The sequence below is a fragment of the Felis catus genome, chromosome B2 (assembly GCF_018350175.1).
Source record: "Felis catus isolate Fca126 chromosome B2, F.catus_Fca126_mat1.0, whole genome shotgun sequence".
Taxonomy (NCBI): domain Eukaryota; kingdom Metazoa; phylum Chordata; class Mammalia; order Carnivora; family Felidae; genus Felis; species Felis catus.
Window position 1 is genome coordinate 4,340,831 of NC_058372.1, and position 13,885 is coordinate 4,354,715.

Sequence of the window (13,885 nt, forward strand, 5' to 3'; positions counted from 1 at the left end):
GTACAGCCTGAACAAGACAGACACAACCCGGCCCTCACAGAACTTCCATCCCAGGACCACTAATGAGTTTAGAGACCCTAGAGGCTCTTGAGAAAGGAAGTGTCTAAGTATGGGGACTACAGACAAGGAAGAATGGAATGAAAAAATAAAGCTTTGAATGGTGGCCAGTTGGGAATTATGTTCCAACAGAGCTTCTGGGAGCCAACTGCCACCATGGGACAATTCACCAACGCGTATGAGAATTACTGCCCCATTTGCTAACAAACTCCAGCTCAACAGGGGCCCGTCGACCTCTCCTCTCGATCCTCTAATGCGTCTCATTCCTCCCTTCTTTTCTCCACAATTCATACCCAAACGAGAAAGTAACATTTTTGTAAAACCTCTCAAATTCAGACAATGACCCCTATCCCCCTCAAACTGGGCCACTCTGGATCCTTCCAAACTACTGTGCCGCTTAAGTACAGACTGTCCCTTTACGGAGAAGCGTGCTCAAGATTCTAACATACAGAAATGTCCATCCAATGTACTCCGTTGTAATTTGATTGGCAAAATATTACTAATACAGGCTATCTAAAAGCACTGACCGTAAGTAGCCTCTTTATATAGAAGCTGGCGCTAATCGTAATAGTAAGAATCATGGGGGGGGGGGGGGAATTAAATCCTCAACAACGAGGGGATATACTGAAGATTAGGGCAAAAGAGTTCTGGAAAAAGTCCAAGTATTTAGGCATTAGTAGGAAAGGGCACGTCTATAGCAATGACCCCTGCTGTTATTAAGCCCACTGTAATAAAAAAAAGTGAAAAAAAGAAAAAAAATTGAGAACTAATTTTTAGTAGTTACTACATGCAAAATACAGCAATAGTAGTATGTTGCATATTATAAAACAGAGATAGAAATTTTAAAATGAGTCAGCAATAAGCATAAATAGAAGCTCTAATTTTTTTTGTTTTTTTGTTTTTTGGTTTTTTTTTAAATTTTTTTTTAACGTTTATTTATTTTTGAGACAGAGAGAGACAGAGCATGAACGGGGGAGGGTCAGAGAGAGGGAGACACAGAATCTGAAACAGGCTCCAGGCTCCAAGCTGTCAGCACAGAGCCCAACGCGGGGCTCAAACTCACGGACCGCGAGATCATGACCTAAGCTGAAGTCGGCCGCTTAACCGACTGAGCCACCCAGGCGCCCCAAGGGCGTTCTTAAATGACACTGGCATTTGTTGGAAGAAACTGCATGTGTGGCGGTAACGAACACAGTGACCGGCATCCAGGCCTGGCATGGCTGTCTTGCATTTTTCTTTGGGGAGATACAGCCCGCAGAGCGTATGTTTGTAAATAAAGTTTTATTGGAACACAGTCACACTCGTCCAATCGCACGTTGTCTAGAGTGTGAACGTTCAATCGCACGTTGTCTAGAGTTGCTTCTGAGCTGCCACGGTGGCTGCCTGCCCCATGAAGCCTAAGATATTTACTATCTGGCCCTTGACAAGAAAAGTTTTCCGCCTTCTGATCTCAGTAATGACAAAAGTGCTTCTAGCCCTTTACCAAGTAGGAAAAGTAAATGATCACGAATGCAGTGTTTACTGACAAAATGAAAATTCTCCAGCTAAGGAATTAGGAAAAACTCTGTTTGTAGGGAAATTCTCAGTTTCGACAAGGTTCCTCAACGGTGGGCAGCATTCCACATATTTCTATGTATGTCAAGTAACTGTATTTAGTAGCTTCCCTCTATGGTTTCCCTCTGTGGCCAGATTAATCATCAAATTGAGCACAGCGGATACACTGGAAAACAGCACTGACATTACGCATAGCCTATTAACGGTGGAAAAACTGTTGAAGGTGTGACAAAGGAAGCCGGAGAAACACCTCAGCCGCCATACACGGTGTCTTCACTCCAAGTGTGGTCCATGGACCCCTGCGGAACCCCGGGACTCCCTCGAGGGCCTCACAAGTTCAAAACTACTCTCATAATAACACTAAAACAAATTGTCCTTTACGCCGTGTAGACCGCCTGCATGGATGGTATAAAAATGACAGCAGGGAAAACCACCGGCGCCTTAGCAGGAATCAACACGGCCATGCCAGGCCTGGACGCCGGTCACTGTGTTCGTTACCGCCACACATGCAGTTTCTTCCAACAAATGCCCATGTCATTTAAGAACGCCCTCGGGGCGCCCGGGTGGTGCAGTCAGCCGTCCGACTCTTGATCTGGGCTCAGGTCACCATCTCACGGGTTCGTGAGTTCGAGCCCCATGTCAGGCTCTGCACTGATGGCACGGAGCCTGCCTGGATTCTGTCTCTCTCCCTTTCTGCCCCTCCCCTGCACATGCTCTCTAGCTCTTTAAAAATAAATGAATAAACTTAAAAAAAGAAAAAGCTGGGGCGCCTGGGTGGCTCAGTCAGTTAAGCCTCCGATTCTTGCTTTCGGCTCAGGTCATGATCTCAAGGTTGGTGAGTTCAAGTCCCACAGTGGGCTCTGCACGAACAGTGTGGAGCCTGCTTGGGATTCTCTCTTCCTCTCTCTCTCTGCCCCTCCCTCCCTCATGCTGTCTTTCTTTGAGAAGGAAGGAAGGAAGGAAAGAAGGAAGGGAGGAAAGAAGGAAGGGAGGGAGGGAGGGAGGGAGGGAGGGAGGGAGGAAGGAAGGAAGGAAGGAAGGAAGGAAGGAAGGAAGGAAGGAAGGAAAGAAAGAAAGAAAGAAAGAAAGAAAGAAAGAAAGAAGAAAAAGAAAGAAAGAAAGAAAGAAAGAAAAAGAAAGAAAAGAAAAGAAAAGAAAAGAAAAGAAAAGAAAAGAAAAGAAAAGAAAAGAAAAAAGAAAGAGGAATGCCCTTGATGAAGTAGAAAGTACTTCTTTTACTAAATCTCAGCCCTTGAGTACCTGTCTGTGCGACAAAACAGAAACAGGCACAAAATGCTTCCTCTTTATACAAAGGGCTCATCTTCTCAATGTGAAGTATCTTTGTGATAGAGTTCTAAACAGAACTCGCTCTCTCATGGAACACCATGAAAAAGATGACAAAGTACAGTCAATTCAGACTTGGGATTTAGCAGATGTTTTCTCTACAGCGTAAAAAGTTGTTAGCCCGTCACTTTGAGGAACTTTTTTTCCAACAGTAAAGTTATAACTTTAAAAAAAAAAAAAACACTTGAATCTGGGGAAACTTTTATCAGCCACTAGGAGACTGACAGTTTTGCCACGCTTAAAAAGACTTTTTTGAGAGGATCAGCGGTGTTAACAAATGTCCTCTTTTCTCCCTATTGTACAACAGCAAAATATCTGCACACTATGCATAACCCAGTGAACCAGTATTTTCTAAATGAACGATGCAGACTGCTGGCTACAAAACCATCTGGGGGTAAGATTAGTTCGAAGCACAAGATGGACCAAATGGATTTGCTTTTTAAGTTTATTTATTTTTGAGAGAGAGAGAGAGAAAGAGAGAGAGAGAGAGAGAGAGAGAGAGAGAGAGAGAGCGCACACACACTCAAGGGGGGGAGGGGCAGGGAGAGAGGGGGAGAGAAGAGTCTCGACGTGGGGCTCAACTTCACAAACCGTGAGATCGTGACCTGAGCCGAAATCAAGAGCCAGGCGCTCAACCAACTGAGTCACCCAAGGGCCCCAGTGGGATTTAAAGTAAAATAAAAAAAGTGCGTTGATACGGTTTCTGACTCCACACAGCAACTGAACTTTGGAAAACCATCGCTTTACTAGTCATGGTGAAGTATGAAAGAGGAGTATCCACAGTCATGTGACAAGGCTATTAACGCTCCCTTTTCTAAGTACGCATCTGCTTAAGCCTGGATGTTCTAAATGTACTTCAGTCAATGCCACACATCACGAGAGCGTGAACAGAGGCGGACACGGGAATCCAGCTGCCTTCTATGAAGTTAGAAGTTAAGAGATCAGCACACGGATGAAGGGAAGCCACTCTTCCGGCAGACTTAGGTTTGTCTCGGAAAATGGTTATTGTTCACGAAAACGGTACCTACGTTAGCATGTAATGGGTTTATTAACATGTTTAAAGGCATTAGTAAGTGTTTAATTTTAGTTTCAGCTTCTAATACGGTGAGTCCCAAAAGATATAACCCACGTAACGCAAAAGCTCGATCATTGTCAAGACCTGTAAAGGGTTCCGGGGGCCGCACACATTGAGCCCGAATGCTGCAAGGCGACACAATCCTTACTCTACGTACAATTTCCTGCATTTATTGGAGAAAACCCTGCAGACTAAGATTCTTCCTTGTTTCTCAGTTCACTTTTTCACGAGCTACGCAGGACACCCAGGGAAGCCGGAGCGGGAGTACGACGTCCCCTCGTGTGCAGGAAGAGAGGGAACAGCTCCAGGCGGGAGAAAACCGCCCTGGCTCCACAAGCAGGAAGCAAACCCACGCTTGAGAACCAGGGGCTTCGGGCACTTGGCTTCGGCCACGAGCACAGACCAGGCCTCGCCGCCCTCTGCAGCCCCCAGCGCCGCAGAGAGGGCTCCCGTCTGTGTTCTCCGCTCCGTTCCGATGGCTGGGACTCTTCGGGGACCCCTGTACAGCTCTGGATTTTCCCGCCAGGTAGGTGGGAAAATAATTTGAAATGGCATTTTTCAGGCCACGACGCCGCATTCCAGCTGTGCGCGTAGCGCGAAGGGTAGGGCCGGATGCCAGGATTCTCTCTCTCGATGCCAAACAGAGAGGACGGACTGACTGGGCTGAGGTTCACGGCGGTGGGACTAGCGTCTGCTGCTTAAAATAAGCAGCGTTTCCAGGGAGGAGGCTGGGATACCCAGCAAAGACACAGGGGCACCGCCCAACGCTGCCTAACCCTGAACGAAGCTTCTTCCCTGGGGCCTGACCCCGCTAGCCACGGCCCTAAACGTATGAACGTCAAGATCTTAAAGCCCGCAGGTTTCTCAAATAACGTGTAACGGGATTCACAGCCGTGTCATCGTTATCGCAAGGCAGATAACGGCAAACCCGTTCCCACCAACGTGTGCGCATCTATACCCTAGCAGCGAATCCCCAACTCATAAAGAAATTGTAAACCAAAAGTCATTTCTTAGGATTACAGCATAAAATTGCCTCCTAGAAAAAATGTTCTAAGGCAATTAGGCAAAATAATACTATATTACATAGTATTATATACACAGGGCAGATGATTAAATAGACTTTCGTAAGCCAGTATAAGAACCTCAGAATTATATTATTTCCACAGTTCCTAACTATGAACTCTGGATTTCAAGTACACACAGGCACCTCCATCCCAAATGAACACATCTGAGACTATTACTTGAAAGGCAAAATTCACAGAGTCTTAGATTCTCCCGATTCCCCTTGTAACGGGATTTTCTGGAGATCGCCTGTGTCTATAAGCACCAGCCGAGAGGTATGGTTCCGGAAGCAAAAATCAGTTGCAAACGGAAGGAAAGAAAGCAGTGGCTTACCTGTGGTCAAGATGGCTGAAGTCTTGCAAATTCAATTCCCTGGTGTCCTGTGTCAGATAAATTGTATCCACATCCTGTTTAAATATAATTAAATCATGTAAATAGTCCGCACAGATGATCAGGAAAGAGGGATGCAGAGAGAGAATTAGACAATGATACAGACAGATTTTCACATAATCTGAGGAAGGAAGATTTTAAGCCGAAAACATGAATGGTGGGGGGAAAGGAAGAAAAAAAGAAACCAGCCAGTCAAATACTGGAATATTCTCCAGGCGGGGGGGGGGGGGGGGGGGGGGTGCACACACAAGCCTGCACACAAACACACTTACCCACTGTACTTCTTCTCTGTATGAAAATCCAAGCCAGTCACACACACAGGCGTACATCTGAGAAAATCCACCTGAAACACACAACAGAAACGTGACAGGTTTTGGGCTAAATGATTTTTAAGTTAAAGTTTAAAAGTTTAAATATGGCCGATGTTGACAATGCTGATTATTTCTTTCTGTTTGGGAAAACGGCAAAGATTCTCCCCCTTGTTCTATAGTAAGTACACAGCAGGACGCAATACAGCTTAAATACAGGACTTTTATCCACCAGTCTAAAGTCTGTTCAGTGGTAATTACACCTTAAAACTAATTGTACCTTTACAGAAGCATACTAGGAATAGACGTAACTTCCTGGCACGGGGACATCCATGCGGCCATTTATAATTTGGTTTTAAAATGCATGCTCACCGCAGGGCCCCTGCTCGGCCACGGTCTGGCTGTCCCACAGAGCCTGGAGACTGGCCAGTCGCTCAGAGGGCTCCATGGAGACTTTTTTCATGATTCTCCTGCAAGATCAAAATAACAATAAATTTCAAAAATCGAGTGCTTGGCACCGCACGTAGAAATCTATTTTGTGGTACGCCTTTTTTTAGACCAAAGATGGCTGCCACCTTGATTTCGGTAAACGTAAATTCCACTTTCTGAGCATCAAGAAGCTGGAAACCTCAGAAACTTAATCTCCTTTCTTTAGCCCCCTTTTATACGCCCAAGGAGTTATCCAGGGATGTGGACAGTCTCTATGTTATTTCGTTGTTTCGTGGCCGTAGATTGCACTAGAATAATTAGAAGACAGTGTGTTCTACTTGATGAATTATTAGCTTATGTGTATGCTACATTTGAGTCACGAACTTTCAAAAACTTAAAACACACATCTCTTCCTCTGTGCTTCCATAGTACCCCTTACAAACGTCCGTCAAGAAAGACTATGTCATGTCAGAAGAAGTGTTCCTTTTACTGTGGTTCAGAGCCCAGCCGACCACTTCCAAGTTTCACTATTCACAGATCTGGCGAAGTAAGAGGACCTACCCCATGGGGTAATAGTGAGAAAGAAAGAAATCAATACCTGTGAAGTTATCAAAACAATCCGCGCTGCCTGGTGAAGTCTCAATAAACATTAGCCGATGCTCTCAGAGTTATCACATACTAATCGTTCCAATTTTTTTTTAACATTTATTCACTTTTGGGAGACAGAGACTGAGCGTGAGCGGGGGAGGGGCAGAGAGAGAGGGAGACACAGAATCTGAAGCAGGCTCCAGGCTCTGAGCTGTCAGCACAGAGCCCGACGTGGGGCTCAAACCCACAAACCGCGAGATCATGACCTGAGCCGAAGTCAAATGCTTAACCGACTGAGCCACCCAGGCGCCCCTCACGTAGTAATCATTTAATGGGTAATTTATGAATCCATTAACTGACCCCCGAGTTTTTATTAAATGTCTACAGCATGGCAAGACCAGCTGTCAAGATACTAGATACACAACCATGAACAAAACCGACACCATCCCTGCCCTCCAAATGGACAGCCTATCGTGAGAAGCAGACAAACAGGAGGTATAAAAGGAGAAGTAGAGGGTATAGTGGGGCGGGGGGTGCAGAAAAAGGGCACTTAACTTCTCCTCTGGTGGGGGGAGGGCAGTGGAGCGTGGGGAATGTGGACGGTGCTCTCCAGCCCCTACCACGTCTCTGCTAAAACCTGAAGAGGAATAAAGACTTCATCGGGGCAGGGGTGGGAGGAGGAGATGGGGAACCAGGAGCTGGGGAGACCGCTCCAGACGAAGGGACAGTAAGTTCACGGCCGTGAGAAGGCTCGTGCTCACCACCAGAAATGGCACACGGTTCAAAGCGGGCCAGCAAACACCGCGTGATGGGGAGGGGGTAACGGAAGAGTCTGGGGAGCTCGCGGGAACCAGGTCGCCGACAGCCTTCGAGGTCCGATTACGGGGTTTGGATTTTATTCGTAGGGCACCGAGGAGCCACGAAAAGCCTGAACAGGGTGCACCGGCTGGTGAGAAGGGCACCGTCCACAAAATCTGCAGGGCGGGGGTGGGGGCAAACTTTGGACCCAGATAAAGAACTTGAGAAATTAAATGGAAAAGCCCAGCGAGAGTGAAGGTCATGAGCTTCTGGAGGCAGCGGGTGGACCAGCCGTGAGACTTCCTCGGGCTCCCGCCCGCCACAGCCCAGACGTGTGCAGGAAGGGGAAGCGGGCACGCTGTGGGGCTGCTGGCTTTCCAAGCAGGTGGCCAGATGGACTTGAGGGTACTGCTGGGGTGATGGACACTGTGGGCTGGGCGCTCAGGAGAAGGAGGGGAAGATCCAAGGGATCTACGGCCCAGAGGCCCTGAAAAAGTCCGAGCGCCGGTCCTTCCGAGGGAGAGAGGGCCGAACGGCCGTGGTCACAGCGAGACGAGTGAATTGTGACTTGACCCCAGCACACGCTGTTCCAGGAGCTGACGCGGTCTCGGGTGTGGCCCTCGAGAGTCAAGTGGGGAGGAGGGGAGGAGGTCACAGGCTGTGAGGAAGGGTATTGGGTCAGAAGCACCGGGATCAAGGCAGGACCCGGGTGCGAAATGGTGTAAATAAAGATGCTAAGTTGTACTGAACATATTTTAATCTTTCTTTAATGACTTAAAAGCACTTCTGCCCCATACAATGTTCTCAGTCATCGTGACGGATCTCAATCACCTCGTAGAGTATTGGAGGAAAATAGTTGTCTCCATTGTCTCACGGGATGGATTCCAGAGAAAATGTGCTACCTCCTGGCAAGTTGCCCTGTCTACTCCTAGAGAAACCCTGCGATACACAACAAAGCATTTAAACACCCTGAACGTTCTGCTTGCCCTGAAAACATTCCTACACATCCTTGCGGTTTTTACGACTGAAGCACAATCAGGTATGACCAACTAGGCCAAACGTCATTAATTCCTTCAAATTCTCGTGTAAATGCACGAGGCCTGCGAGTGCAGCATGATTTTTCTCAATCTCACCTGAAAACACCTATGATTAAATCCCATCATCTTAAAACTCCTGAATTGGGGGGTAACTGTGGACTTAACAAGACATTCGCAAACGGACGTGGTATTACAGAATCTTCCGGATCTTACAGAATGATTCATCTCGGTTCCATACCATCATCGGGCATTTTAGTGGCATTGTTTTCTGGCGACCAGACAGCAAAACCAGATATTACGCAAAGCAACAGCAGACCTGTCAGAAACAGCCCCCAGCGTCTACACGACTCGGTTAAGTGAACCTTGGACACATCAAACTAGACATAGGTCTGACTTCATCTGAGATCACATCTGTCTTCTAGAATTCTTGCTTCACTTCAGCAGGACTGTGGGGCATGCTGTTTCAATGACACGCAGGACGAAGTTAAGCTAGTCAAGAGCAGGAAGAAAATAGGGCAAAACAATCTTTGGCAGGAAGCTGGGAGGATCAAGAATAGGAAGGTGGCAGTCTAGGATTAGAGGGAGAAACAGATGACTTCTCATGGCAGATTCAGAAACTAAAGCCTCAATTTTATTCCAAAAACAACACTGGACATTCCGGCTCAGGGGGTAAGGGCAAGTCAACCGGAAAATGAGAAGCAGTGGCTAGCGTAGACGTCTGTGTGCAGAGGCTGCCCCTTGACCTTCAAAACCACTCTTTGACGGGATCAGTCTGAGGTTTTCTAAGCAGCCCCGCTCTGTGACACTTCTCTTTCTTTTGCAAGGAACTGCAAAGCACTTCGATTTCAGGAACCGAAGACGTCTCATGAAACAGGTGCATTGACTTGCATAAGAGAGAAAGTTCTAAGGAGTAAACTTCCAGGAGACGGCCAGTGTCTACGTGCTCTCACTCAATGCACAGACACAATGAGAGGGGACCCCCCCCCTCAATGGCCCATATTGTCTTTCCCTGTAGTTCAACGGCAGCAAAGAGCCCATGTGCGTGCCCCACAGGACACAGCTCACACCTACACACACAGGGAGAGGGGGTGTGTTGTACAGACAGACCAACAGACAGAAAGGATTTGCTGGCAGGGTAAGTGCCGCGACAGGTAAACCAAAATCCTAGCAGACGCACAAAGCCTGCCTCTCGCTTGCAGGCGGGACTGTGGAGCTGGACCAAGTACGTGTGCATCACAGGCGTTTACTTTACCCAAGCCTCAGAAGGACAGTTAAACGTCACCAGCACGCCAGCTCTCTGTGCGAATCTCATGCCTCGGTTGTCGACACGAAAGAAATCCGTAAACTCTTTCACTCCACCGAGTTGATTTATTTAAAATTCAGTTCCAAAGCCTCTCCCACTCGAGGGCGGTAGTCACCAGCACCGTGCACGTTTCCCTGACCCAAACCACATCCCAACCAAATACTGCGTCTGCTTTAGAAAAATGAACGGGCTACACAGCACCCTTCTTTTGTTTGCACATCAACTCCTATTCTGCCACTTTTCTTCACAAGAACCTCACCTTTGCACACTTTAATTGGCTTTGACTTCATAAACAGATCTGCGGTATCTTTTTCTTTTAATTTTTTTTTGGTAATGTTTATTTTTGAGACAGAGACAGAGCATGAACAGGGGAGGGGCAGAGAGAGAGGGAGACACAGAATCCGAAACAGGCTCCAGGCTCTGAGCCGTCGGCACAGAGCCTGACACGGGGCTCGAACTCACGGACCGCGAGATCGTGACCTGAGCCGAAGTCAGACGCTTAACCAACTGAGCCACCCAGGTGCCCCTGCGGTATCTTTTTTATTACGGTAGCAAAGAAGCTTTGTCCTAATATGCTGATACTCAGCCAACTTTCCCGAATGTGTCACATATAGGACGGAATAGTCAAGTAGCCCGTAAGTTATTCCCAGGAAAAACAATCCTGTCAGGAGGTTACTGTTCAAGGTGCCCGGATGGCTGAGTCAGTTAAGCAACCAGCTCTTGACTTTGGCTCAGGTCATGCGTGATCTCACGGTTTATGGGTTCGAGCCCTGTGTTGGGACGTGCCCTGACGGTGCAGAGCCTGCTTGAGACTCTCTCTCCCTCTCTCTCTCTCTCAAAAAATAAAATCACAAACTTCGAAGATATTCCCTACAAACACGGCCAATTTCCTTTCTGATGGGGCGGGCTTTTTTCCGACGCTGCTGGGTACCTGACCGCACTGAAGTCTGTACCACACCTACAACTCCTGTAGCAACGCGGAAGCAGTTTACACGGGCTAATTGAATCCTCATCTCCATTCACAGCATGATTCCCCTTTTACAGATGAGGACACCGAGGCACCGAGAAGGGAGTTAACTTGCCAGAGTCTCACCCCCCTGAAGCATCCCACCAAGCTGACACCTTCCAACTCCTACCTCAAGGCTCTCTCCACACACGCTTCTAAAGCAGCCCAAAGGAGTGCATAACTCCCATCTTATCCTAACATTCCAAAGCCTTCCATAGCTCCCTACTGCCCATCCCGCAGGCTTGTCCTCTGGCCCCCTCCTCACAGTGACGTCTGCAGGCTCCCAGTTCCAGCTACGCCAGGCAGGTGGCTATCCTCCCGGCGGCACCTGCTCCCCTCGGCCTCCAGCCTCCGCCATCTCCCCACAGAAGTCCGGTCAGCACACCCTCGACAACCACCCCCCCCCAAACAAGGAGGAGAGCAAATACACATCCTACGTTATTTCCCTGGCATCCCAAGTCAAATGTGACTTCTCTTTCTCTGAAACCTGAGGGTTTTCTCTCTCTCCTAGAACAATTGGCGGAACTTTCCTACACCACCTCTGGACTACAAACTCTGGGAGAACAGGGCACGGTTCACTCATGCATGTGTGCCCGCCCGAGGAAGTGCTTTAGTGAACACTTTCTAGATGAATTCTTCCATGTACTGATGGCTTAATTTAACGCTTCAAAAAAAAAAAACCCAAAAAACTAGCATGGTTTTGGAGAATAGCCAAGGTTCTCAATATTAGAAAAGCCGAAGGCCATAACACAAAACAGCTTCCTGAAGAGAAATGCCATTATGGACACCTCTGGGAAAACAGATTAAACGACGCTTAGGCTGCAAATATTTCCCTAGCTTTCCCTCACCGTCACGGTCTCAGGGGCCAGGCCCGAGTAAGAGTGGCCACAAAACAATACTAATGGCAATCTGTAAATTTTTAAATTTAACTTAAATTTGCTTCTTGAATCTTTAACTTTTCTCCGTATTTTGAAATAACCTTTCCTTATCTTTAAGTTTATTTATTCATTTTGAGAGAGGGGCAGAAAAAGAGGGAGAGAGACTCCCAAGCAGGCTACCTGCTGACAGTGCAGAGCCCGATGCGGGGCTCAAACTCACGAACCATGAGATCATGACCTGAGCCGAGATCAAGAGTCAGACGCTTAACCAACTGAGCCACCCAGGTGCCCCGACACTTTCCTTATTTAATGAGAGGAGGGAAACATCTTTTTGTAAGAAAAGGAGAGAGGAAGAGGTAAATATATAGGTACAGAGGGGAGGTGAAGAGAGGATATTGGGGTGAATATTAATTTTAATGGAAATTCTTCATTTTTTTCCTACCTGCATTTTCTTGACTATACACAAGAGGGCTGATTATTTGTAGATAATTTATATATTGTTTTTATAGATTTGCTTCTGACCATGGATGTAATTTTCAAAATGTTTATTTGGGTAAAACCAGAAACTCAGATCTTTACAGACACAGCTTCATGTGTACAGTTGAACTTGGGCTGTGCAAGAACTAATTATCTGAACTGAGGGCAGTCCTGGCTGTTTGTGCTCCAGCCCCTCCAGGTTCCTGACATCTGCTCATCAGATATTTTCTTGTCCATCCGTCTCTACCACAGGCGCCCTGAGCAAGTAAGGAGAGGAGGGCTGGGGACCCAAGGTCCCCACCACAGACTCAGGTAATACATCTGATGAGACAAATGACTCAAATAAGGTTGAAGATCCCATATACGGTTCCTTTCTGAAGTTTTTACTTTAATTCCAGTTAGTTAACATACCGCGTGATATCAAATACAGTTTCATATTCTTCAACTTATCGTTGAGTGGGATGTATGACATTTACTAGGGACATATTTTGTTTTGCATGTTCTCCGTTATTTATGTAAAGGAAATGTTTCCCTTACTGACCACTTTAACTAAGGCACGTTAGAGATGGACCAGAAAGGCTATGATGACCTACCTCTCCGCCCTCGCTAGTCAATAACAAGCACCAACGTAATTAGCCATTTCCCCTGCCAAAACCGTGCCATGCGATGTAAGGAAAGGAGCTTCAAGATTAAAGGCAGAGTGTGCAAGTCACAAAATATTACAGGCTTAATTCTCACGCCCTAACCGTGCATGGTGGGTACGAAAGCAAAACGAAAGTCAAGCACATTCACGTTATTTAAATTTTCTGCCAAGTCAAGTTCTAAATTATAATCCGTGCCTTCTTCCACACTGGTGGCTTCATCTGAATTGCCTCTGCCTTCCTGCCCTCCGCTCTAAACCCTCTCCCTGCTTCTCGGGGGGAGGGGGAGGGCGCTCCGCACAGCCAGCCTGCATCCAGCCACCTCCCACATATGCCCAGCCCTCCTCTGTCTCCTCTAGATCAGACGCCTTTTCTTGTAGCTCCTCACGTAGGTTCTCAAGAACTGCTGTGTTAGTGAGAGCAGCCGTGGGTGGAAAGATGCCCTCTCCCCCGTGTCGGTTCACAGGGGTGGGCATATGGGCCCTTCCCGGCTCTTCTTCTTGCACTTGTCCTCATTCTGAAGATGCTCTCTCGTCTAGGTGCACACGTCTCTCTGGCCGATCTCAGAAAAGTCACGCGTGCAAAACCGTCTATGCTAACGCCTCCCACGTCCGCTGTGTCTCCAGACCCGGACCTTTCCTCCAAGCTCCGACCCCATGTATATAACCACCGATCTGATATCCCCACCTACATGTCCTAGACCTCAAGCTTAGCATGCTTACAGCAGAGCGGTTGGGGTGTTTTCCCCCCAAAATAAAACTTGCCCCCGCACCTACCCTGGGCCCTCTCCACCTCACTGAAAAGGAGCACTGGTCACTGAGTCCTTAATCCAGAAACCTAGAGCCGTCCTCGGTCCTCTCTTTCCTCACTGCCATCACCCACACACCGAATCTATCAGCCAGTCCTGTGCCCACAATAAATCTTCTGTGTCCCATCCT

General features: G+C 47.5%; 1 protein-coding gene across 15 annotated transcripts in view; it reads right to left on the minus strand.

Annotated features, from left to right (window-relative positions):
* The window catches only part of CARMIL1 (capping protein regulator and myosin 1 linker 1), a 310,815-nt gene that overhangs the window by 164,639 nt on the left and 132,291 nt on the right, over positions 1-13,885 (minus strand). For all 15 annotated transcript variants that reach the window (XM_045057041.1, XM_045057036.1, XM_045057039.1 and 12 more), the window contains 3 exons: positions 6,163-6,260; positions 5,755-5,825; positions 5,426-5,499 (listed from right to left, as the gene is read on the minus strand). In XM_045057041.1, coding sequence (XP_044912976.1) covers positions 5,426-5,499; positions 5,755-5,825; positions 6,163-6,260 — 243 coding nt within the window. The remainder of the gene's footprint in view (positions 1-5,425; positions 5,500-5,754; positions 5,826-6,162; positions 6,261-13,885) is intronic.